The sequence below is a fragment of the Pleuronectes platessa genome, chromosome 17, assembly GCF_947347685.1.
Source record: "Pleuronectes platessa chromosome 17, fPlePla1.1, whole genome shotgun sequence".
Classification (NCBI taxonomy): domain Eukaryota; kingdom Metazoa; phylum Chordata; class Actinopteri; order Pleuronectiformes; family Pleuronectidae; genus Pleuronectes; species Pleuronectes platessa.
In genome coordinates, this window is record NC_070642.1 from 17,828,025 (window position 1) to 17,855,909 (window position 27,885).

General features: G+C 43.8%; 1 protein-coding gene across 1 annotated transcript; it reads right to left on the bottom strand.

Annotated features, from left to right (window-relative positions):
* Window positions 1-209: 209 nt before the first annotated feature.
* ezrb (ezrin b) lies at window positions 210-27,783 on the bottom strand. Its single transcript, XM_053444814.1, is given in 15 exon segments — window positions 210-1,722; window positions 1,909-2,062; window positions 2,064-2,149; window positions 2,309-2,401; window positions 3,866-4,026; window positions 4,700-4,830; window positions 6,566-6,729; window positions 7,207-7,303; window positions 10,172-10,318; window positions 10,567-10,650; window positions 11,267-11,541; window positions 13,103-13,198; window positions 19,317-19,400; window positions 25,851-25,960; window positions 27,644-27,783. Coding segments are annotated over 14 exon segments (1,749 nt in total). The 5' UTR covers window positions 25,863-25,960; window positions 27,644-27,783; the 3' UTR covers window positions 210-1,557.
* Window positions 27,784-27,885: the final 102 nt, after the last annotated feature.

The following is a 27,885-nucleotide window of genomic DNA, read 5'->3' on the forward strand; positions in this document are numbered from 1 at the left end:
AAAGCAAGACATTACGATATTAAGTATTGGAAAATGTTACGTTTTCATCCTGAGGACATGCGTGCGTTTTCCAATTTTCCAGTTCAGCCATTTGATTGAAAACCAGTAAGTTATACTTGTTATTTTAGCAGAGCTGAGGAGCCAGCAGTCTTAAAAGTTGGACAGAGGTACTTCTCGTTAAATATCCCACAAAATAAAACACACACAGATGATGAATCATAGATTTATTTTATTGCCAATATGTTGAACACCTCATTATAAAATCCTGTTCATATACAAAGACCAGCAGAGCCGTGTGTTTCCATTACAGTGTAAGTAGATGCTACTCTAGTCCATGTCCAGAGAGGAGAGGGTGAGATGCTGCTGTGGAACCGCCCGGGTCTTTGTAAATGTTCACCTCGGGCCTCGTTTGTCCTCGGAGGTCAAACACAACAGAAATAAAAAGGTATTCAATTCAACGTTACATCCATGTTTTCTGGTGACTCGGACCAGCTGTCTGGGAGTGGACCCTGCAGAGAGAGAAAGGCCACTTTTGGAGGGTTAAACTAAAAAGCACAGAACGTGTGCTCGTCTCTCACTCGACAGCGACAGGACAGACGGAAATAAAAATGACAGTAAACCAAAGTGTCCCGGTGGACGCGGCGCTCCCATGGGACAGACGTGTCTTAGCGTGCTGTGGACGCCAACTAATCAAAAAGTACCTAGATCGATCGCTAGCTCCTCGGCGGATTTCATGGCATGCAGCTGGACACTTCCTACAGTAAAAAATAATAATTTACAATTAAATCTCTTTAATTTAGTGATCTAAAAGGAAAAACATATGGAACATAGGACTGCTATTATTTTGGTCAATATATAAAACCTTTTTGAAACAGATATGTTTTCTATATCATTAGTAGATAGCAAAAATATACAAACCAAGATGAAAGACCCTTTTTAATGTCCCATATACAGTATAAATATCAAACTAGGCATGATTTAAACTACTGTATAGCAATATTCAACATAAATGGAAGTGTTCAAATATATTGGAAAACGAAAAACAAACTGATACTGTTTTCCCCTTTCTGAGTGGTCGCTGTAAATGTCCTTTTTTCTTCCAACACAACAGATGACAGACATCGACAAAAGAAGCCAGGCTTTGATTTCATATATTCTATGTGCACATCATGAAATAATAATAACAGCAATAATAATAATAACAATAATAATAAAATTTGGCTAATCCCACAACTAGTCTGCTTAAAAACAATAATGATTTGGTCAGAACGGATCAAATTAAAACAATCGAATAACACAAATCAGATGTTAAACACTAAGACGAGAGGAGGTTTTGGCACTAAGGTTTCGTCAAAGCCCTGCATACCACCCGACAAAGTTACAACAGGAGGTCATCTCTCTGTAACAATGCTTCTGCTGTGCTTATACTGCTCCATGTAAGTCTGAGTGTGTGTGTGTGTGTGTGTGTGTGTGTGTGTGTGGATATGCGTCAGCCGAGGAGCGGGGATCGTGGTGACCATTCAGAAAGGGGGCGTGGCCGAGGGGCCTGAAGGCTTCTTATAAGGCCTCGAACTCGTCGATCCTCTGTTTGGTGTTGCCCGATCGGATCTGCCGCAGGGTTTTGTATTTGTCTCGGCCGGCCCGGACGTTCTCGCTGTGGAGCAGGTCGTTCTGGGTATTCTTGGAATCGTCACGCGCCTGAGCCAGCTCTGAGGTCAGGGCCTGGGGGGGGGGGGGGGGGGGAGGGAGACGCAGAATGAAATGAGGAGCAAACCAACTACACTGCTGCTTTTACCACTTCAGCCTGAAAGCAGACGTTAACAGTGACATCACTGAAAGGTTACTACACTTTGTCTGCGCTTGTGGATGTTTTGGTTTTTTGCACCCCTCTCTGGGTAGAGTCCTCACCTTCAGCTGGCTCTGCACGCGCTCGTTCTTCTCGGCCTCGGTCACGCGGTCCTCCTCGTGGCGGTGGTCGTTGATGCCCTCCATCTGCAGGTCGGCGCTGTTCGTGCTGGCGTTCTCCTCGCTGTCGCTGTTGTCGTCCATGTCGCTGTACATGGGGGGAGGGGGAGGTGGCGGGGGGCGCCGTCATCACCATGTGCAGCTCCTCTTTGGTCTTCATCAGGTCGTCCTGAGCCTCCTGGGCCTGGGGAGGACAAGAGGGACGAGGGACAGAGGACCTCGGTCAGTGGATAAACTCATTTGTTTCATTCACGAGTCATAGTTACACTGGCTCCTCTTCTGGCCACAGCTCATGAGAGCAGAGGAAGAGTGGTCACTTAATTCTGATTTCTAAAGCTCTCACCCTGAGCTGCCATGAGTCGGCCTCCTCCTCCTTGAGTTTCTTGGCCTCCTCCAGCAGGGAGATCTTGGCTGAGTGCTCTGCCAGCTCCGCAGCCTGGTACGAAACAACAGGACACACAATTATTCAAGAGTTCCGATTTTTAAAACACACAGTTTGATAAAGACGTTGATTCGATTCACTAAAAGCACGACATGGAGTGAACTGGGAATCGAATTATTGGCTCACATTTGTTTTTCTTTTACTGGGATTTTCTTATTCATTTCTCATGGCTAAAAATGTTTCTTGGTCTATTAAAGAAAATAAGAAAGAAAATAAGTAAACTCCTTTTTCCAGTGGACAGATTGAACCTTTTTAAACTGTGGTACTTTTCTCAAATGGTGTCAATGTTACAAGGAAATTTGAAATTTCAGCGATCTCAGCTTGAGAAGCATTCTTGACCTTTACCAGCTCTGTTAAGGAGGTTATATGTTGACTCCTGTTTGTTTGTTTGTCAGCAGGATTACACAAAAACCACTGAACAGATTAATGCCACAAATCCCGAAAGAGGAAAGAGACGTGGGCCAAGAAAGAATCCGATCAACTTTGAGGTGGAACATCCAGTTTGTTTTGTCTTTAACATTGAGAGATAAGACGTTTTCTGACATCAGGCATATTTAGGGAACTCGTATCAATGTGTGTGTGTGTGTGTGTGTGTGTGTGTGTGTGTGTGTGTGTGTGTGTGTGTGTGTGTGAGATTTGGAGTGGGACTGTTGGGCCTTGGCAGTTACAGTTACTAAGAAAATAAAGCAAGCCGCTGCTTGGAGAAGTCTCCGGATGAAACCCAACCAGACTCTGTGGGTGCAGTGGTACGTTCCTCCTGACCACCACAACAATGGAACCAGCTTCTCTTTCACCCGACTGAACAAACCACCGGCTCAGTATTATAGTCGTTGCTATAATCAGTGTGTGTTGAAGTCACTGAATGTGGGACTAGTCACTCGGTGTAAACACATCCTCGTTAATGAGTTACCCTTCGATCTTCCAAACATTTTAAAACGTGTTGAAAACTTGAAACGAGACCAAAGTCTGACTCGATCCCGGTCGCTGGACGTTAATCCGCCCAACAAGCTCCTTAGTAGGATTTAAGTATAAAAGGCGAAGCAGCAGGTGTCTGTCCAGTAAAGAAACAGTGCTGGTGTTTGACTGGCGGCGTCTGAACGTGTCAGAGGAACCACAGCTTCACACACACACACTGCTGTGGTTGGTCCGCGGGGTGGTGGTGAGTGTGAAGAAGCTGGGCGTGGTCCATCTAGATGCTCCTAAGTGGGTTTGTCTGGAGCTACAGTAGCCAGGCACGGCTGAATGCTCCGCCCTGTAACGTGCCTTGTGTACAGACTTGAACAAAGCTGAACGTAAGGTGAGAACTAGGAAATTGAGACAGGTTTACTTTATCAAATCTGGCAAATAAGAGGTCGTTGATAAATCTGCAAATCCCCCCCCCCCCCAGCAGATGGAAAACTTGGCGACACAGTCAGTGCAGAATTCGAAACAGCCTCTCAGTGTTATTAAAATACTGACCAGCTGCTCCTGGTCCTTCTTCTGGTCCTCAGCCTGGCGGGCGAGCTCCTCTTTAGCCAGCAGGGCAGCCTGCCGCTCCGACTCCAGGCGAGCAGCCTCGTCCTCGGCTCTCCTCCGCTCCTGCTCCAGCATCATGGCTCTCTGCATCTGGTCCTGCAGGTCTAGAGCCCAGATGGCAGGAGAAGAGGATATGCATCAGAAACTCACAAAGACAAACTGTACAACTACAATACTTTCTACTCATTCTTACAGCTGCCTGATCAGAGCAATGTTTATCTCAACTGATCAATTCATCGTTTGGTAAAATCTCAGAATAATCGTCAATTTGAGGAAATAACCTTGAGGCCGACTTGGGTTATCGTATTCAAGAGGCCAAAAACATGTTTCGTCAGGCGACCATGAACTTGACCTTTGACCACCAGAATAAAATAAGTTCATCCGAGAGTCTAAAGGAACGTTTGTGCCAAATTTGAAAGTATAACCTTGAGTTGTTCTAGACACAAACTCATAGCTAATGGTTATTTCCTGTCTGAGCTTAAAAAAAATTAAAATAAAACTGAAAATTAAGAAAAATACTTGACAAACAATCAGAACATACAGATCATATTGCAGCTGAAGTAACTTGACAGTTGTGGGAATATTTAATCTCACATTTTAGCTCCAGATTGTTTACAAAACAACACGCCTGCGTAAATAACCTGTTCATCTACCTGCATAGAGACACAGTCTAATCATAAGCACACACACTTTCTATCGTGAGGTCAAAGTGATGGATAAGCCGCTGCACGTCTCCTTTGTGCAGCGCCCACCTCGACCACCTCCCCCCCCCTTCACCTCTCTCCGCCTTCTTGGTCTTCTCCTCGAACTGGTAGAGCCTCATCATCAGATCCTTCTTCTCTCGCTCCATCTGCTCCTTCTCTCTCTCGATGGCCTCCCTCTTCTTCTTCTCGTTGTCCAGCTGGGCCCTGCAGATAAGACACAGCCGCCGTGAGCCGACAAAGAGACATGACACGCGGCCGTGATGTACGATGACGCCGGCGGACAATGGTCGCTGACACACGAGCGGAGGTTCAGCCCAGGTTTGCACACAGATGCTCTGGAAGCACTGCAACACTGACTTTGTATCCGTCACGGTCACAAACAGGAAACTCAACAGTCGCTGAAGTATCATGGAAATCATCAGATTTACAGTTAAGTCTTATTCGATGTATTTGGCATCACGCTCACCTTTAATTACCCTGAGAATTTGATTGAAACTACTATTTGAATTATCATTTAATCTGCCAATCAAGAAACTTTGCTTAACTTATGATCAGCTTATAGGACGGTTACAAAGAAAAGCAGCACACTTAAACAGAGAGTTAGAAATATAATCATGAAAATATATGCAAGCAAACTGTAAACTGTTCTGTAAAACTAAAATGTGTGCACTATCAATTAATTCATATAATATTTGACTGAGGTTTAAAAGTATTGAAGAAAAGTTTATGGTTAAACTGCTCAGAGCTCTTTTGAATTAAGGCTAAAAGGATTTATGTGTTCATTGTGGTTTATTAAATTACATTTTGGACGATAAATTCACATTTCACACTCCACTGTACCTAACTTTAATCTTTTGTCCTAAACCCCCTTTTTGTCTGTATTAAGTGTTGCCTTCTTGTATTCATTGCTTCCTTAAACACAGTTTTATTTCATATATATTCTTTTACATATTTAAGACTCAAGGTTTGTATTCCAGCTTTCTACTTTTTTTCAAGTCTGTTACTTTTTTCTCTAGCAACAGCCTGAAATCTCCCCAAGTGTTGAATTCTGTTTGAATGAGGAAGTGTTCCTGTGTTGGACGCCGGCCCAGTGTCCACTGAGAGCTTCTGTGTGTGAACCCTCCAGTGATCTAATGGCTCTCTCTCTCTCTGGTATTTACTGTGGCGTCTGCTCGCCCGTTACATCACCGTGTTTGAACAGCTGTACGGGACAGACAGTCGGCCGACAGCTGGAGCTGAGACCAGGGTCAACATCCATTCACTTTCAGTTCAGGCTATTCAGGAAGTGCGTCTCCCATACTTGAAGAGGAATGCTGTGTTACTACCCGGAGATCGGAGGTTTCACTTTACACGCTCCACTGATTCACGTGGAGAATGAAAACTACAATAGGCTAGAGTATTTATCCGGAGCCGGAGTCTAGATTATATATGTCAAACTTCACATCGGGCTTTGTAATATCTTGATAGAAAATTCCTATATTTTCTGGCATTTTTCCAGATCAACTTATTCATCAATATATCAAGAAAACAATCTGCAAATGAATCGACAATGCACATAAACTTGAGTTTAGCCAAGGACAGTTTGTGATTTGTTATTCAGATATAGAATTTCAAATTACTTCTAGATCAAAGTTATCATCACTATATTCATCTATTTCATTAATTATCGTTTTTGACATTAATCAGTATTTTGATGCATTTTAAGTATATTTTTTGTGTTTATTTTGCCAAATATAAAAGATAAAAGTTTAAATGATTCAAAATCCCAAATAAAATAATCCAACTAACAATAAAAACTCAAATTCGATAAAAACAATTTAACAAATCTTTAGCTGTGTCCCAAGTAGTAAACCAAACATCTTAAATCATATTTCCTTCAGTAATGGTTTTGTGATAGAGTAGTAGAAAAACGATGTCTCCTCTCCAGGTGAGTGCTCACCTCTCCTGCTGCTTCTGCTGCTTCTCCTCTCGGGCCTGCGCCTTCATCTGCTGCACCTCGATCGTGTCGGGCTTGCGGCGCCGCATGTACAGCTCGTGGTTTCCCATGCACAGCTGCAGGATGCGCTTGTTTATGCGCAGTCTCGGAGCTAAAAACACAAAGTCCTGAAATAGGGAGAAGAGTGAAGGGGAATGAGAGAGAGAATGGACCAGACCAGGTGAACAAGCTGTCGTTCTTTGCTGAAAAAGGACATAAGGTCGAGTGGTGGCTCTGAGCAGGTGCCGGGAAAACCTTAATTTAACAGATTAATTCATATTAATTCAGATCACTGTTAAAAATCATTTTGACGGACGGATGGATCCTGAGAACTAATCCTTGACTATTCTGTATTAAAATCAAGATTGAGGACATGTTTAATGGTTCTTGTCTCCACCACAGAGAAACATGATGCTAACAGTAAAAAGCAAGCAGAGAGGGTTTCTACAGAAACTCGTTGAAACTTAACAGGCTTTAAAAAGAGGAACAACAACTGCTTGAGTAGAAAATAGTGTTAAGGAAAAGAAAAAGGGTGTTTTCAGATTTTCAGATTTAGAAATGAAAGCAGAAGTAAAATCAGTGACGACCGATGCTTCGTTACTCACCGGGGATTTTTTGTCGATGGGCTTGATGATGAATTTCTTATCGTTGAAGGAAATGTTTCTGATCTCACTCCAGGGGAAGCCGATCTTCGGGGACAATCTGATAAAGTGATCACATGAACATGAAGGTTAGACGGTGACACTCGGCTGTGGGAGTAATAATCTACCAAGGAAAAAGAGATCCTGAAAAAACAGATTCATTCTTGTCCACTTGTGTATTGCATGAGTTGACCCATATCTTGCACTTACGTTTATTATTATAACTTATTATTAGAGCTACAATAAGTCGATTAATCAACAGGCAGAAAGGAAATCAGCTACTTATTTGAGTTATTTGTGTCAAGTGAAAGATCTAGATGAGTTTCTTTTTTGTACATATCAGAAAATGGAATTATTAATTTAAATAATAACACTCAGGACATCACTATCGGCTCCAAGGAGTTATAAATGGCATTTTATCAACACCAAACACTTCTAGATCAATTGATTTCAATCCCATCACGTCTCGTCATAACCAGCAGAGACTAAACCTGGCTCAGGCAGTGAACCTTGATTTCTGTAGATCCAGTGTTCCAGTGCGAGGGATGAATCCGGGGTGTGGCTCCCTCCTCTATTGTGCCAGACACACTGAACGGATGCCAATCTCCCTCGACACAATGCAAACTAGTACTGCAAACACCGACGAGCCGATAGTGTTGTAATCTGGAGAGGCAGCCGAGCAGCGAAACTCGACTGTGAAACTGAACCGTCAAACTGGAATTTCACTCAATTACTGATCCTGACACACGCCTCTGGAATTGAGAAAGCAATGTGGATGTTATTCTAAGGATTGAATCCAGTCTTGTGGTTTATTTGGCTGCTATACAGCACAAAGTAACATAGGTTATTTTCCGGTTCAAGTACTTTTACAGTCTGGCTAAATACTAAAGATTAAAACAGGGGATTTTGATCTTTATGGCTGAAATTAACTGTTATTTTCATATAGAATGCATCTGCTGATTAGATTCTCGATTGCTTTGGTCTATAAAATGTCCAAATATGGAAAACGTTGCTTGTGTCAGTCAAAACTCAAAGTTGAAGCAGAAACCAGATGATATTTAGTGTTTTTGTTGTGAAATGCTGTAAAAATAACTGAAAGTAATGAATATTTTGATCATCTCTTCAATTATCAGATATTTTTTCTGTCAATCCACATAAAATATCACTCAAATAAATATTTCTCCCAAACAGTATCACTTTACCACTAAAACTAACATATCTACCATCCCACTGTGGATCAATCTCTTTGTAATGGCTAAGTTTAGTGGTGGTTTTCAACCAGTTTGAATCTCAAGTGTGTTGCTGCGTTTTGTGTGTGTCCACGGTTACTAAGAAGAAAACCTGTGGAAACTCTGTCACATAAAAAAAAAAAAGAGCAGCACTGCGGTTTGCTGAGCGGCGGCGTGGAAGGAGTTAAACCAGAACCAGACTGTGCCTTGGCGAGGCCTCGGCTGCCCTGCTGCATTGTGGGCCGGCTGCCCTCATTGGAGAGACGGGCTGTAGGTTAGCCTCGCATTCTTAAGTGCTGCGCAGCTTGAAAAACCAGTTGGCGTAGTCATGGCTACAGCAGAGGGCACCGCGGAGGAGAGGCATTTTCTTTGCTGATCCCAGGGAGCTCATAAAGAGACAGAGTCACACAAGGACACACACACACAAGGACACACACACACACACACACACACGGACACACACACACAGGAACCTTCTCCACAAGGTGATTTCCGGGAGGTTTGTCATGTTACACTCGGAATAAATGAGAGATCAGATGAACTTTAACACAATTAAAGTTAAGAGCAATTAGATCATTTCCAGCTTGAAAAGAACCTCGCTCTCCTGGAGGACGATTAGAGGCTTCAACTGATTCGCTCAACTTTGTCATTGCCCTGCCAGCAGCGAAATGTGCTCATTTCTTCCACACAAAGTCGACCGATCCACGGGAGGAGCTACGATCTGGTCGTGAACGAGGGTTTTTCCAGCACAGGGTCAATGACTGAGAGGCCGATGTCCCTTTAACACAGAGTACTTCACTCCAGTAACCCCGGCAGAGCAGGGCTGCGCCACCAGCAGCCACAGGAGATTGGAAAAAAACTCATTTCACCAAATAAGAGGGCGATTACCTCCCAAGCTGTCTTGTCCTGTAAACAAACGTGGCAATCATAGCCCAGACTGGGCTGGACGCTGGTGTAACAGCCTGCTTGGTCTGGAAAAGTAGGTTTCACTTTGACCACAAGGCCCAAACACGGAAACATCACAAATACAAAACAGGGCTTTTAAATTTGATTCTGCCCAATTGTCTGTGAGAGTGATGAACTAGAAATGGACCCAGTTTAGCAAAAAGAAGAAAAAATATGGTTTTAAAATGAATAGCACATATGTTAAGGAAACAATCTGGAGTATAACTGGTATGCAAACATAGTAGGAGCTTTATGAAGTCTTTTTTCCCAGTGGGGAGTAGAAATTGCAACAACAGTCAGAGGTGGGAACAATAAACCCCCCCAATAAACCACAACTCTCTCCTGAAGCAGCCATAGCAATCATAAACAATAATTTATCGTTATTATTAACATAGTTTGCAGCCAGCTCCCAAAAACCTTTTCAGGAATACTTTAAAAATGAAGCTTGGATTGATTTTTATTTGATAATAACGAGGTGTGAGGGATTCAAACTGCTGAGTGTGATGTTTCAATTCCGTCTCTGGACCTACTCCTCCCCAAAACTAGTCCCCACCTATCCGTCTTGTCGCTCCTGTGCTAGTGTCTGTCTGCTGAGAAACAGGAACAGTGATCAAGTGCTGACAAGGACCTGCCCCAGCCAGTTTACCTCTGTGTCACAGCTGCAGCCTGCGACACGCACACAACAAGAGCCCGAGCAGACGCCAACAAAAAAAGGCCTGATTACTTCAAGTCTAGGTCGTGAACCAAGCGCTTACTTGTCGTCTTTCTCGTAAATGTTGAGTCCCAGGGCGTCGACCCCCAGCCACAGCTCTGTCCCCTTCTTGTTCTTGATTTGGAAGTAGTTGACGCCGTACATTTCCAGGTCCTGGGCGATCTTGAGGTACTCCAGCATGGCGTCCTCCCTGCAGGAATACACACGGTCAATCTATAGAAGTATTTATCGTTGCCTTTGCCAGGGATGTTGTATTTTCAAGTGTTTGTGGGTGAATTGTAAATTTTCGTGCAGATCCGGATCAGGGAACAGATCCAGGATTTTGTTTAGTGCAATGAGGTGCAGATCCAAATAAATCCAAACCTGCTGGGCCTCGGTGGAGACACGTGCCCGACTGGTGTGAGTCATGTGGTTTAAAATGACGAGAGCCACACTTACTTCAACATCCCACCGTGCTCCTCGTGCCACACCTGAATCCTCTCCTCCCACTGTTCTCTGGATAACTTGTGCTGGTCCAGGACTCTAAAACAACACAGAGAGGAAACAGCAACAAAGATCAGCTGAGCGTTCACGCAGAAACCAGAAACACGACAGATGGTCTGATAACTTGGCTTTGGTATGTAAGGTAGCGTGATGGAATCTGTTCTTGTGCAAAGCGGAAAAACTTTGTCTTAGTAAAATGGTGATTTCCCCGAGGTGCAGAGTTTTCCTCATCTGCAATCCTTAACGGATATAAAGTAAATACATATAAAGTTTAAACAGGGGTGTGCCGCCAGCCGTGCACCGAGGCAGAGAGACAATTGCGTGTGTGTAACAGCTAACATAATAGTGTATAAAGGTCGTCAGGGTTGAGGTACTCGTTACACAGCTATTGTAATGCTACAGGAAGTCCTGAGATAACCACACACAATTAGTTGTCCCCTTCTGTACATTTAATTAATAACAATTTACACAATGGCATAGGGAGATAATCCAAATTGACAGCAGATACAAACAAATTATTTAGTTTATTTTGTTTATGGAGGGTGGAGATGATGGTTTCTCCTGTTCAATTACCACCTTACGAAATTAAAGCACACTAGCACACAACACTTTGTCTTTAGATGAAGACGTGAGACGACAGTGTGTCCTCCCGAACCTGTTCGGCAGCAGACGCTCAGACACCAGGTAGCCGGACCGATGGGCTTCTTTGTTGTAGTCTCCAAACTTGGCCTGGACGGAGTAGGAGGCGAGCAGCACGGCCGTCTCCGGCGGGCAGTAGACCTCGTCGCTCAGGATGCCCTCCTTCACCTGCAGGAAGAACAGCTTCTGCGTGATGTCCTGGATCAGCTCCTCGGAAACGTCCTCGGGGAAGAATTTGGCGCGAAATTTAAACTGGAGCGGGTTCTCTTTCTTCACGTCCTGAGACGACACCTGGAGAGGAATTCAGACATAGTTCAGCTCTGTGAAGTAGGGACGGTAAATTAGTATTTGGGGGAAATGCACTTATTTACTTTCTTGCTTGGTTTACAAACAATATATTTTGTTTATCATCCTGATCGCCCTGTGGCTGCAGTGTAGATCCTTAATCTGCTCCATGTTAGTGGATGGGACGTGAACCTTACCCAACTATATTTTAAATACTTTTTGAGTCAGCGATTTAAAACTGTGCACTGTCAGTGCTTCACACGTGGGAAAAACACATGCTCTGCAGTTTACAGGGGACCCTGCCCTTTCCAAAAAGGGGATCTACTGTTTTCATTTTGTGGAAATAATTCCCTGCTACTGTATGTGTTTACACAATGAGCCTCTTCCTCTCATTTCAAAACAGGAACTGAGCGGTCTTGATGGAGAGAATGGGACCGAAAGCGACCGGGAAACTTCCAGTTTGAGTTTTGTGCTGATGAGCAGCGTCAGTTTTTTATTATTATAAAATGCAAAGAGTCCATTTGGAACGATAATTAGCAATTAGATGGATTGATCTGTTTTTCTATGAAGTTCCCCTCTATCCAGTTAGATAAAACATTCTATACATTTTCTAGTATATTAAGAATAAAGTACTCCACTGATGTAGCACTTTTATTTGCCATATCATCGGTGTAAATCCACACATTCATCTTCCTTCATCTGCCCTACATTACCAACAATGCAACCCCACCACTGACAGTACGGTCAAAGATTCAGGGGTGTTATGCTAGTAGCTGTTATGCTGGAGTGTAATGTTCGGAGGTGTTGCCCTCAGGCCCTCGGGCGTCACTCCACTTCCTCGTCACAGTTTTGACCGGTGAGGTTTATGAATAACTCCGGAGCAGCGGTTAATGAAAAGCAGGAAACCCTGTTTACTCAGGGACCACAGAAGAAGAACCGGAGAAGTTACAGTTCACAGTAAGTTCACACTCCCGTCTAATCATCCACCTCCAGCTGAATATATGCCGTGTTCTCGCCCCTCGTCACGGACAGTAACCAGAGCATGGCCTCAACATGAGCTGCTGTGTGAAGTCGAACTGCAGCAGAGCATGTGAATATATACACGCTGCAATATGGTGGCTACTGATTGACCTGGAAGGCAAACACCAGGAGCCCTGATTGCATCGTCCACTCAAAGGAATGCATTCTTTCTCCGTTACCTCATGACGCTCCTCAGGCAGAGGTGATGCAAAAGATGAAGAGTTGGGACATAATTGAAGGAATGGAGGAAAATGTAGTGCCAAAGAAAAGGGCTTGTGACATATAGTGTACACTAAATCACAGATCAATGGTAAGTGAGTTGGAGAAAATGATGAAATGAAATCATTAGATTGAAAATAGATTTCGACTGTTGAGAATAACCAGCTTCAAAGTGCATACAACATTGTGCGTTGTAATTTTTTAAAGGATCTACACTTATACTCATTCAAGATGAATTCATTACACTAGTAAAAATTTTCCTCCAGACCCAATGACTCATTTGGCCTTTAAAAAGATAAATGAAAACACAGTTTCAGCACATTCTTACCTTTTTGTCCAGTTTCAGCCAAGTGTAGTAACCCTTTCCGTCCATGTACTGAAGTCCGAAGTACCAGACCTCACGTAGGCCGATGGTTTTAACCACCTGCACAAAAAAAGGAAAGGTTTTTTAAACACAGGCCGGAGATATAACGAAGACAGGCAGCGAGCAAATCCTCATTTGAGAAGAAGGAACCTGAGAAATTTGCCCCACTCTTTGTTTGATAAATGATAAAAGTTGCCAAATATTTCAGTTTCAGCTTAAAAACATTTAAAGGGTAAAGGATTCGTTTCAGTCTCCCACATCACCTGGATACAAATGCGACTTTTGAAAAATGACTTCTTTCTAAAGTAGGAGCAGGAAGAGACTTGACGTTGGCATTGATATAATCTGACCTTAAGAAAGACGCTGAATGCATTTTTAATTAACCCGCTTTGTTCTGAGAAGTCACACCCTCTTCTTCCAGGGAAACATATCATGAGATGACGACTTTCACACCTCACACCTCAAAAGGGGAATTTAACAAACTTGAGGGTTTCCTCAAACAGAAGTTGTATAAACAAGGCCTTTGGAAGTTTGACAGATGTTGGCAGAAGCTGTTGAATCTGACCTTTAGGTGACATACTCAGGTATCCGGCTAATCCGGTGGGAGAGTCTCATTGTATCACACTTTCCCAGGACTGAGTAAGGACTTGGCAAGATAATGATATGAACACCAGTCTCCTTCTGCCTCGATAAGTGGACTTTAAAAAACGGTCCATGAGTGAAGTCTACGACGATTCAGCTGAAGATCTCTCTGACTACAGGGTTATGTTTTTGTTTGTCTGTTGGCGGGATTACGAAAAAGATACAGGACCGCAAAGTTTACCGAAAGGATGCGTCATGTGTCGGGGGAGAACCCATTCAATTTCGGTTAAGATCCAAATTAGTGGGCGGGGCCACGATTTCTTGCATTGGGACATTTTTCATTTTGAAGGGAATAAATCTGGAGCAGTAACATTTTTGCTAAATTACTTTAACAACAACACATCTCATTGTCTTAGAGGAATCAAGCAAAGTGCTTATTCAAGGTTTGACCCATGAGGAGTGACACGGTACAGGAAGGATGTGATGAATGCCTCCAGTCTGGGACCAGCGTCAGCCTGAGAGGACTGTGGAGAGGAACAGGGAGTCTGGTCTGGTTTACTAGTTCGTCTCCGGCTCAACTGGCTCATCATCATTATCACGAACTAACATCTAAAAAGAACGATGACGAACACGGATTTCATTTCAACCGCAGTGGAAACGCTTCAGGGCCTGACCGTAGAAGTCTGTCCTCAGATCAGCAGTTTTCAGATCTTCTGACTGTGTAGCGGAGGCAGAGAATGAAAAACCCAGGGAAAGATCTGGAATAATCACTTTGCGCTGCAGGAGGAGGAGGAGGAGGAAGAAGAGGAGGAGGAACTGCCATTTTCCACTGGCTGCCGAGAGAAACCTCAGTCAACCAGAGGCTCTTTATGGCTTTCAGAGAAGCAGAGCGATTTTCCTACAGCACTGTTTAGGAATTCATGTTCTTTTTGTGTGCACGCTCTGTGTGCCGGACCCTCTTCGACTGCATCCCTGCTAAATTCCCCACCCAGTCACCTGGTGAGGGAGGTACCAAGTCACCGGGGGAGACGTTGAACATTGAGATCCTGCCAAGGTTACACTTTAAATCAAACCCTCCCCCTCTCCTTTCTCTGGCTTGGTGGCCGTTACAACATATAGGGCAGGCTGACCTGTGGGAGGATAGACTAAATGGGTTTTCTGATGGTTTGTATTTAGAGCAACAACAACAACAACAGCATAAGAACGGTGGCCCTTGAAATGAGAGAGCACCTCAGGCTGCAGCATCTCACCGGTAACGAAACTGCCTCTGAAAACAATCGGCCCTTTCATGGTGCTCTGGCTCCGGGGTCGAGAGGCAGAGAGTCACCGCACAGATACCAACATAGTTTTTTCTCAGGGGGATAAGCTTCTGTATCTGGAGAGGCTCGATATGACGCTGCCGGGGAAGCAACCGTCAAATCGATAACATGCTGTATATGTTATAAAGGCTTCATTAGAAGAGGATTCAATCTGAATCTGGGAACATGGGTTCAGGCTGGGTTGGCAGGCTGCCTCCACTTTAATGGGTCGCTGGTTACGTCAGGAGCCATCAACACCTCAGATATTGGCTCCGAGTGAGATTACTGAAAACAGAATGCTCCGGAGCAGGTTTGCGGTCAGATCAATCAGGGACGTCAAGACATTTGAAAAACCACATCAAATGCAATTTAATCTGTTCGAGGGTCACATCCGTCAGAGTATTTGAGTATGATGGCCAACCAGGTAGAAGGATAGGACCAAGATTCATTTACAAGACTCTTTATACATTCTGATGATTACTATCCTTCAAAGACTTCTATTGTCAACTCCATAAAGGGGGTTATGTTTTCACCCCAGTTGGGGGTATAGTCTTCTGGATTATGCAAAGCTACTGAACCAATTTCCATGAAGGTTTCTGGAAGGGTGGGGCACAAGCCAAAGAAGAACCCATTGACTTTAGTACTGAAAACGGTATAAACAGGCAGAACCAGGGTTATTATGGTCTTATCGTGGTGAGGTAGTGTCTCTCACAGCAGTTCTACTTCTACCACAATATCCACACTTGAAATAAAATCACTACATCTTGTGAGTGCAGTAAGCTGTTGTAAACAGAGGCACACAACAACCTGATCCTAGCAATGATTTAAAAAAGCTTGGTGAAACATTTGCAGTCGGGTGAAAGAGACTTAAACCTTCACAGATCCTGTGTCTCCGGCCGAAGGGGCAGAAGTTCGGTGAGCGTGGCTGAAGGCTGCAGCCTCGTGTTACTGTCGTCTGTCAGAGAGCGAGAGTTTCTGGCTGTGGTGAGCCAGAGGAATGCCACTGGCCTGAAACTGCATTACTCACTGAATCCTCTGGGCTGCGCAGCGCAAGTCAACCAGCGGCTCAGGAGGGGAAGGGAGGGGTTCAGCCACTCAGGCCCCGAATATGAACCAACAAGTAGAAGGAGTGAGGTGGGGCGGGGGGGGGCCCAGAGGAAACTGGTCTATTACTGTCAGACCACAGGTTCATTGTGACCGGAGAGCAAAGGGAGTCTAGCAGACCCAGTGCTCTATGGTTTAATATCTAAGAATAGTTCTTCTCAAATATTTAAACAAAGAAAAAACAAAGTTCAGCATGTTTCGCTCTCTTGACCAGGAGCAGGTTTGCTGTGAACTGATTATTCAGACTGGGATTCGGACCAAGACCCAGTTGAACTCTTTAAAAAGGGGAGCAGCTTTGTGGGTTGGGTGTCAATGAGAACTAGTTTCGTGTTTTGCTCCCGGCACCTGTCAACCAGATTCTTTGGACTATGATTAAGTTCCAAAAGATAAAGCGTTGAGATTTTTTAAATTTTGCCACGTTTCCAGCTGTTTAACCTCAATCCGCCAGCAGCTTATTAACCAATCCAAACCTTTTCCCGAGGGCAGACGCTGAAACCGCTAAAGCCCCATCACAGAAGACGTGTTTACGGGGTAAGAAAAAGACAAACGGCGCTTACGGCGGAAATATAAGTCGATACATCTTTTGTAAGTCATGACGGCTGTGATTTGTCTAATTGCAGCTGGAGGCGAACATTTGATGAGCAGCAGCGGAGCAACAGTCATATGGAGGTGAAACAGTTTGAGGGTGTGTAGGGGAGTGGCAGGCGTTTCTCCTTCACAGCGGCATGACGGGGACTAAGGCTATGATCAGCGCTGACCACACGGGCCAAACCACAGCTCCCGCTCGCCCTGAGCTCACTGCTGTTAGTCAGCATTTCCACAAAACCTGTCTGGCACACTGTGACTGCTGGTCGGGGAACCCGTTTAAAACCGAGTCAGGCTGTCGGCAGACTTCAGGGACGCTCGGCTGCTCGGACCCAAGAAGAGCTGCGACCTGTCTTGGACGGATTCCTGCCCTTAAAATGTGTAAAATGCTCCTTTGCACTAAAATAGAGCAGCACATTGTCTGACTCTATCGGAGGAAGTGAGCAATCGTCTGGGGAACACCTCCCCGAAGAGCCATTCTAACAAGTAGGTCGGAGAATTCAGCAGCTCCTATAAATAGAGAGATGTCAAAAGGTGAACAGCTCCCTTCCTTTAACAAAACCACAGGTTAAAAGCTCCAGATACAGGAGCCAGGGTTGTTGTGTTCATTGTATTCAAATCTTTTTGGGGGATAAATTGTTCCTGTCATACTCATGTCAAAATGATTCCACTGACATGTCGCCGCAACACACAGTTGGCTACACTTACTAAAGAAACGAGTTATACAGGAAGTGGCTAAAACAATGCCTTTCCTCCCTCAGTGGCGTCATGCAGCCTCGAGGGAGCTGTCAACTACATTTGGATTTTTTTGTGCCGAGTTTCACAGCAGCACAAGAGGAACAGTGACAATTTTAATAATGATGATCACATCCGCTGAACAAACTCTCAAATTTGCTTACTAAAATTCCAGAGTGCAGCGCAATCAATCTCATCTTTGTCTATAGTCAACAGAGAGCCAAGGCCCAACAGTTCCCTTAACTTCAAGGAAACTGCACCAAATTGCACACACTCATAGATTTCAGTTCCCTTAATAAGATCTTTGAATTATTTCCTGGGAAACTGGTGAGAAAGTCACAAAGAAATGCCCCATTTGATAATGCTGAAGGAAATAAACATTTCCTGGATCCAGCCCTTGATTTAAGAGGTTCTTTCTTTGCCCAGATTTGATCTTTCCACAAGGTTTAATGGAAATTTGTTCAGTTTTTGCGTAATTTGAAAAACCATCAGTGACGAAGACATTTCCTAAAATGGTGCCAGACACCATAAAGACGAGTGAATCACCAGCGAATAAACATGTCTGTAACTCATCATATCTCCTGAAGATGAATGATGAATCTTTTTCAATACTAGAGAAACAATTATTAAAGGTCAAACTCCAGTTCACTCTGTAACTTCCTCACAGACTTCATTCAGGAATTCCTCCCTAGTGTCATTAATCACACGTTCAATAAATGCCTCAACTGCTATTTGTTCAATTCAGTTATGAAGATACATTTTCACCACGAAACACGATGAACCTATCTCACAGAGACGCTGTGTCGTGTTTATATAATATAATATAATAATATGCGTTAGTTATGGCAACGTGTGGTGCACTATGACTACATGGTGCATGCGACACAATTGAAAAGTGTGAAACGTTGGACACTTCTCACCCTCAACAGTCGCCATCTAGACTGTGTATCTGAAGGGGAGGGGCCGGCACTGTATTCTGAAACTTTGGGGAAATGGCGGCCAAGGGAGAAGGAACCAATCATCAATTCCTATAAGGGCACGCTGGTTTGAAACAACACTGTCCGAAGTGTTCTTCATGAAGCTGCTATAGTCTATAGTCTAATTAATGTATCTGCACCAACTGTAGTATCCGATATGAGAGGCAGCGAGAGGCTGATCAGGACCCTAACCCTCCTGAGGCCTAAAGCCTCTGTGTCTGCAGGAGAGAACTCTTCAGACCTGGGTGTGATGGATGCAAAGAGCTTTGTAAGGAACGAGAATGAGGGCAGCCACTTTCTTCAGACACGTCAATCCAGTTAACATGACGGCCGAGGCAGAGGCAGCTTAGTGGGGAGCAGATGGTGGACAGTGGAATCAGAGTGTGGCTGAGGTTTCAACACAGATGTGTTCGTCTGCGTTTGTTTGTCGGTTAGTTAGCAGGATTCCACAAAAGCTACTGACTTCACCACCAAACTGGGAAGGATGCAGTATGATTCAGGAAAGAACCCACTGAAATGCTGGTGTGGATGCAGATCAGGGTGTGGATGCAGGTTTTTGCAGGGGGGGGGGCATCTATGTTGATTTCTCAGAATAAGTCATGGATCGTGATGAGCAGGAACAGCTCATCGGCTGTGATGTAAAGTCTATGTGGCTGGAATCGGCAGCTGCTTAGCTTAACTTAATTTAGCATAAAGACTGAAAGCAGGAAGACGTCCAGACCCGGTTCTATCAGATATTAAGAATCTACGAGCAGATTTGAAACCAACTGCTTAACACATAACATCTCATTTTGTTTAATTGAGATGAAAACCAATCCTTATTTAAGTCATAGTGAAAACATATTTATAACTCAGCACAGGTATTTAACAGAACAGATTTACAGATTCTCCCAGTACCTGGTCAAACAGCTGCTTGCCGGTGGTGCTGGGCTGGATGGCGAACTCCAGCTCAGCGTCCATGGTGGTGACGCGAACATTGACCTGTGGAAAGAAAACAGGAGTTCAAACGCTGATCCAGGGAAACAAGCAGGACCCATACGTGGTACTGCAGTGTGTGTGCGGGTGCATGTGTGTTTGTGTGTGTGTGTGTGTGTGCATTGTGTGTTTGCAGAGTAAATACACAGGGCTCTGTGTTTATCTCTGGACAGGCTGAATGAAGGGAACTCAAACTCTTTGGTGCCTGGATACAATTTGAAGCAGAGGTTCTCAAAAATCTGAATGTAATAGAATGAATTAGACCCGGAGGCCCTATGCCTGTCACTGTGGGTGGAGGAGGTATGAATAAAGCAGCCACTTCACTCGTTCACGGAACAAAACACACAACTTATAGTGTTTAATGATTGATCAGAGTGACCTGTGTGTACAATAAGAGGCCTTGACTTTAATGTCCACTTACAGGGATCCACCCAAGGTGATTAATGTACAATTTCAAAACCAGTACAAACAGCATGACTGGTGCACGGCACGGAATACTGATGACTGACGTCAACCGTGTCCCACAATGGAGAGAAACAATATTCAGTATTGTAGGTTTGGTCTTTAATCAGCAAACAATATCTGAAGTTCACACAAAGGCCTCCTAACAATGCACAAATATTTACAATAACTGCTTTGAGGCCAGGCTCACACTGACTCTTCTCTGTGCGCCTAATGTCAAATGTCTCTGGTATTTGCGGGGGGGGGGTGGGGTTATGAAAAGACAAAGATGCCCCAGAGTATTGACTGAGTCTATTACCGCTCGGTGAAAATGAAACAAAGAGGTTAGTGGACACAGTGAGGAGAGAGGAAGGCCGCCAACACAACCCTCCAGTGACATCTTTCAACTCCAGCCCATTGTGAGCGCTGGGGAAAACTCTTTTTCAATGACGCCCACTGCGAAAACGGGGGGGGGGGGGGGGGGGGGGGGGCGTCTGGGTCAGTGACTCGTCCGGTGAGTCAGAGCTCCATCGTCTCCCGTGAACCTACACTGGCTGAGTGACAGACCTAAATCCTGCAGCGAAGGCAAATCCTATCAGAGCTTTGGATGGAAAGCGCCTGGCCGCTGCTCTGTGGAGGATGTTGTAGAAACACAGTGAAGTCTAGACAGTGGATCTTCAAGGATGCTGCCATAGAGCCGGCAGGTCAGCAGGGTTCACTCACTGGGGATTAGAGCGAGCAAACTTTTGCTTTCCCCCAACAAAATTGCTCGGCAAACTTTGCATGCAATTTAAAACCGTCCAGAAGAGCGACTTACACAAGCTTCAGGTCACAGCTAGAGAACCGGGGAAAGAGGGTTTGTGGGGGGGGGATGCTGCATTTACTTTACACGGCAAAACAAAGCTCCCCTTTCAGCTGCAGCGCCCCAGCAGACCCCCGCTATCATCATCTACATCCTGAAGGAGCCAGACTCCCACAAACAGCCCAAAGAGAAATCACAGTGGCAGCGATCACATACGTGTCCAAGTACACCCCCCCCCCCCCCCCCCCCCCTTGTTTAAACTTGATTTAGTGATTCAACAGCAGCACGGACGGTTTGAGTTTCCTTTCTCTCGACGTCACAGTCTATATTTGTGGCAGTTACAGACGAATTACCTCGAAAGAAAGAAAATAAACACACACACACATACACACACACACACACATACACACACACACCCACCCCTGACGGTCAGAGGATGGAACATGTGGCGCAGAGGAGCCAACAGGAAACCAGTGAGCGAGCGATATCTGATCTCGAAGTGAAGTCGTCCAACGGTTACTCACAATAAACTGAGGCCATTCACAGAGGTAAAAGAAAAACATGACACATGTGCTAAAAATACACCGGGCAAAGACCCAGAGTTCCACAATGAGCAGCTTCAGTGGGAGGAAAGAGCAGACGCTCATATGGAGGCACATGAATCCCAGTTTCACAAGCCAGTACTGTGGAAACCGACCCACTAACTTCCACGCCAGGAGCTTCGGAACACAACTCTGACCTGCTGGCACGACACATTAAGACGTTTTCACACACACACGGTGGAGAGTACGACACTTTGGTGACTAAGAAACGACAACAACACAGGTGGTTACCCAGGCAATGCAGGAGAAAAAACCGAACAATGTAATGAAACCTCAGTTCTCTATTAGTGAAACGCTCTGAAACACACGTCTGCACCAGAGACGCTAAATAAAGATGGACGACACGTCTTCACTTCCTCCCATTGTACAAAAGTGAAGCCAAAACATCCCCGATACGTGGGCACCCATCTTGGAATACTGTCATTTGAAGCCAGAGCCTGTGATGTGGGCATATATCGTGATGGTGGATCATAATGGTGGACAGTGGTGGTGGTGGTGGTGGCAGCTGATCATGGACCATGATGACAGCTTCTTCTAATTTTCCTCCCTCAAGTAACACTTCATCAAAAATAGTAACTTTGCATCCATCCCATTCAATTTCCAATCTTAACAAAACAACTTCTAACTGGTATTGCAAATGGCAATTATTTTCATTCATGATTTAATACGACTTATTTACTGTGTCATATCTCTAACTAGATAATCCACAGACAGAGATATGAATTTAAAGCTACAGGGTGGAGACGCTTCCCTGACTCATTAACAGAAAAAGGGTAGTGCTACATTAATCAGTCAAGGAATTCACCAAGAATGTCAAACATCTATAATATGATCATAAACCAAATATCTCCCATTCATTCTTTTCAAAGGTGAGTTCAAAGAGCTGCTCCAAGAGGAGCTGGCCATCGCCTCAGCAGTTAAACGGTGAATGGGCTGCGCCGCATTCTTCAGCGAGGACCACTCGATATTTAACCCTCCGCAGAGTTTGCATGACTTTTAAAAACTGTTTAGCAAAGGCTGTTGCTGTGAGGACGCCACTGAAAATGGGCCCGAGAGCAATATAGCAATAAATGACTTCTGCAGTGGAGTGTGGAGCAGCGGCACAACAAGGCCGGAGAGAAAAGGCCCAGTGTGTGGTTCATTGACGCTTCAGGAAGTGACATGGTGTGTGTTGACTGGAGCGCTTGTGCCAATAACAAGCGGCTGATACGAGACTTTCAGGGACGCGTCGGGGCCGTGTTTACGTTTGCAGATATGAAAACATTTATTTTACAGAGCAAACAAAGTAGAAAGGAAATTCTACGTAAAAATAAGATATTTTTCTTTATTAATATTCTATATATTTGATGGTATTTGGGTTCTTTTTATTAAACGATATTCTTAATGAAGTTTGAGGTTTAACTGTAAAGTATCAAGCCTCAATAAAATGAATTAGATTTGATAACATCCATTATTTATTTTTAAATCTGAGGATTTATCATTATCAGAATCGTTTCTGTCACGAATATCAGAAAAAGATCAAAATCCATATCTGCCGGGCTCTATAGTTGTATCTGATTGTCCACAGGTTCTTTCAATATTAAAACAAGGACAGACTTTGTGGCATCATCAATCAGGACTGGAGGGCGTGCCAAACATGACTGAGTTATCAATTATTAAAAGAAACAAATGCCAACAATAGAACTGGACATGAAAAGGAAAACACCCAGCCATGTTGGTGGTGACCGCACCTTGTATGGTTTGTGTCACGGGGCAGCGACCGCAGGGGAACAGGATTCTGGGAGAGCCGAGGATCACAATCTTTTCCTCCTGACAATGTGTCATTCAGATATTTGAAACATGAGTCAGCGGCTCAGGAGGCTCCACTGCTCCTCCGATCTGACCCCACCTCCTGCCACCGGGCACCTTGCTCCTCCGTGAACATAATAATCATAAAAGAAAACGAGTTTCTCTTTTCCAAACCCTCCGCGCTGGAATGTCTGGTATCGTGCCAAGTATCTGGACTGTAGGAATTCAAGCTGCACGCAGGTCTCTGTGCCAGTCACAATCGAAAACCTCAGGTTCACACTTTGATCTTTGATTCTGAGACTTGACTATACAAATAGTCCAAAACTCACAAGTGAGCTGCAGCAGTCTGATGTAATTCAACCCTTAAAGGAGGGATTGAAGAGGAGGAGAAGATGTCGGGGGTGAAGAGGAAAGGATCAGATTTAAAACCCTGAACATTATGTACACGACATGTATCGCACACCCTGAACTGTTGACTCACATCAACTCCTCTGTAGATTGCACAGTCATCATTTACGTGTCTTCAAATATGCACCTGTGATGTAAGACTGTCCAACAGGTTTAATGATCACATTTATTTTCTTTAATTATGCACATTTGCAGTGTTTCTCTGATTCTGTGGGAACTCGGTTTTCCGCTTTCTTTCCATTATCGTGATTATAATTTATTGTTGTATTTGTGCACAACGATGAGACGAATATCATCAACTAACTGGAAACTATTTTGATGATATATACATTCTTTATCTGTTTTCAGCTTCTCAAATGTGAGAACTTGTGTTTTTTCCTTCTCTGGTATCCAAATAAGTTGAAAAATCAGACTGAAGGCCTCAATGTGGGTTTAGAGCAACGTCAAAGTGTCAAATGAATATGAATCCAGACATTCCACCACCCGCTGCCATCCACTTCCATTTGTGAAACCTTTCTGGCTACCTGCCTGAACCACTGGGACTGAAAACTAATTTCACCCATTCGTCTGAAGTCAAAACATGAACCCTTATTTACACGTCTCTCCACTGCTCGGAGTGAAACTTCAACTTCAGACTCATCAGAAGAGCCAATTTATTTAGGCGGGGTCAGACACACAACAGTCTGTGAACTGAATAATGAAAATAAATAACTCAGGTCTTGATGTCATGGAAAAGAAAACGGTTTGATATTATCGTCTTTTAGAAAAGAAGGCTGTTTTGTGGCGGGTGCTATCAGGACAGTGATGATGTCACTTCCACAGCGACGCACATGACAACCCTGAGGCTACTCCAAACAAACCCACAACACGCTATATGACGCCGGCCGGAGGCTTTAGTCATTGTCATCACAACACGTCTGCTCTGCTCTGATAAAAAGACTCTCTGGGAAATTTCTGCCTTTGTCAAATTTTAATCTAAAAATTGTATTACTAGCGATTGTAGATCCGGTCACGTCTTGACTTTAGATCTCACTTTTTGGAATAAAAAAAAAAAAAAAACATAGGATGGGGTTGTGGGGGGGACTTATGGAAATATGTTTTACTCATTTCCATCACATTTTCCTACATACTGTAAAGTACACACGCATTTCATACGGTTGCTAGAAGTTTCCAAACAGTGAGCAGAGGGAGAGACGAGGTCCATGTGCTCTATGTGATCGGTGGGGTGGGGCAACGTGCGTCAGGAGCTGCTCAAACATAAAGAAGCACTTCATCCAATAGTTTTCTTTTAGGTCTTTTCTTCGATGAAAGGTGACTGATGTTATAAGTACTGTGGGTCACTGTTATAGTGAGTAATATTATATATTATATTATATAATATTATAACTTCTCTAAGATGAGGACATTAAGTCGAGAGGAATCCCAGATTGACAAACACAGAGACACACAACCCTGTATTCACCAGCTACACTGTAAAAATATGAATAAAACCCAATCTGTGTGTTCCATTGAGTCTCACAGTCCGTGCTCATGGCTGGATGATGTCCTTATACATATGACACACCCCCAGGACATGATACGAGCATGTGATATGTGGCATTCCCCCTTAACAGAGACCCCACTGATACTGAAAGTTTCTATGACATAATAAAAGAAGTGGTCTCTTTTTCTTCTAGCCCCAGCATTTTTTTTTTCCGCGATCATTCATGGAAAGTTTGACAGAGGCAACCGGTTATAGAAAAAAACACGCAATTAAGATGATATGCAAATTGTTTCACAACGATGACTCAACTTGAAAGTTAAGGAACTCGTAGCAATGATGGCAATCTGCCAATGCCAAGAAATTATTTTAAATATGTGGTTTTTTTCCAAAGCAACAAAGAAATCACAAACATTAACAACGACTATCGTAATTGAACTTTGACAGAAGTTCAATATTTATCGGTATGTTGCTTATAAATTATGTAAGAACATAGGAGGTATAACACCTAACATAATAAAACCCTTAACCTAACCCATTAAGTGTTAACTATAAAGAAATAATGTGGCATTTATCAATTTATATGAAAAATAAATTGTCTTTATATGGTTTTCCACCCTATTGTCGAGCCCTAATTTCATAGCCAATACAAATATCACCTCTTGTTTTCTCACTAATCCATTAAGATTCAATTTTTCACTTATTTTTACACAAAATAAAATATTCTAACATCACTAAAAAGTTAACTGAACATATAGAACACTGTATAAAAAAGCTATGAGATCTATACTCAATCTACATTTGATCATTACTTTATCAATATAGATTATATTATTATTTACTTAAATGTCATGTGTCCTTTGATCTTCGGAGCCTATAAGGTGTGACACAACAAGCGGTCACTGAAAATGTCAATAAATCAAAAGGCTTCTTACCGCTTTGGGCATGTTTCTGTTCTTTTCCTGGCTCCGTGCGAGGAGCTGCTCGTTGTAGAAGAAGAAGAGTTCGAGGCCTGAGCTCCGAGGGACTCTTCAATGCGTCTTTCCTGAACAGAGAGAAAGAGGAGAAACGAGTTTGAGAGACTTGAGCGCTACTTAAAGCCGGCGGCGCGCGGCTCGACACTCCTGCAGGCGACAGTCATCACGATGAATCACCGCGAGATCCAAGCTCACAGCAGGAACCTGACTCAGCGCCGGAACTGCGTCCTGAGCAGCCCTTCAAAGCAAGAGCACGAGAGTCTGGTCAATTCTGGGAACTCTTCTCACTTCATCGCAACGTCACAGAGCCTGTTCCTGAGTTATTATCAACATGTCTGTGCTGATGACTTCAAAAGATATATAGCACTTCATTAAAATGTTGTAAAAAGTTGTTTAGCTTTTCTTTATCTATACTCGTATGACTTCCATCACTTTAAATGTGTTGGTTTTTTATAAATACAATTTGTGTTACATACGCTTTCCTCTCATAACAGCATCAGTTCCTCATGGCATGGTTTCCATAAGATGTTGGGAAGGTTAATTTGAGGACAGATCTCGGCTGCCACGTTCATGCAGGGAATCTAGTGGGGGTGGTGGGGGGGGGGGTGCACTGAACGTATTGTCATGTACATTAACGCATTTATTTTAGAGACTGCATGAGTTGGGTTTGAGTTACCTTAATAAATCATTTATCTTTTCAATAAATACAAAAAAATGAGCATGGTCAAAAACATCACAGCCAACATTTCGAAGTTGGTGACAAAGATACCAATACAATGTGATGCCAGGGGCTGGGTTTTGTTTCTTATATGTCAACTATAAATAAATTGTGTCTGAACATATAATTACTGATCGTTTTAATATGGTGTTAAAAACATTAAAACTATCAAATTAAAAACAAAAATACAATACGGTGATTTGTTTATCTTTCCATTATAGATTATTCGGTATAATGTCCAAATGCTGGTTGTTTAATGTCAATGATGCACACTGTGTGGTCCTGTCAATAGTTTTATTGTGAAATCACACACAGGAAACATTAAACTTCTAATCCACCTTGATGAATTTGACTCATGCAGGCAGCAGCAGGTTTAATATGGTCCTCAGCCTCACCCAGTAGCTGTGATAAACTCACAGTCTCCACCCTGCTCTTGTTTAAACTCTTATTCTGAACATTAACGAACAAACCCACATTGATGTCCATCCAGGTTTATCTTAGTGGACAGATCAAGTGGATTCTACCGTCACAGAAACAAGGCTGCATTAAAACCACAGAATCAAAAGTCCAGATACGTTGTAACATCAAGCTGTAAACTAAACAGATGTAGCGAAGATGAGTATCAGTGATTTCTTTTCTCTGAACGGTTTCGTGTGCGTGTGAGACACAGGTTCACACCCACAGCTACAGGGAAACTAACGAGCCAAGCAAACGAGAAAATCCACCTTTAGTTTCCCTGAACGACACAAACAGACGGCACAGATTTTGTGAGTGGAACAAAGATGTGGGACAGTTGAAAGAGGCGAAAGAAAGAGGTGTGAGTGTTGAACCGAGTCTGTGATCGTGTTGAGCTGCGAACACACACACACACACATCCTCAGTATAATCCCACTGACACCTGTTGAGAGATTTGTCTCCTTTGTACACAGCAGAGGCGGAAAGTGCGCGGAAAACAATGTGCGTAAAGTGGGTAGCTTTTACGCATCAGGAGCGCAGCGGTTAAACGTCTTTTTGGTTGAAGTTGAAGTCTTACCGGAGTTGATGCGGTTTGGAGACAAGGTGCCGCTGAGTGAAGCTCGGTGCCGACGCTTCGCAGCCGCAGATTTCCCCTCCCTCTGTTCAGCCAGGCGCAATATGGCGCTCCTCCATTCAACCAGCCAACCGCGGAGGAGCACCGGCCCTGGCAGTACCTGCTGCTGCCGGTAGGGTGCTGCAGGTTGCTGCTGCTAGAGGAGGAGGAGGCGGTCACAACCAGGGTCCCGGGGACTTATTGAG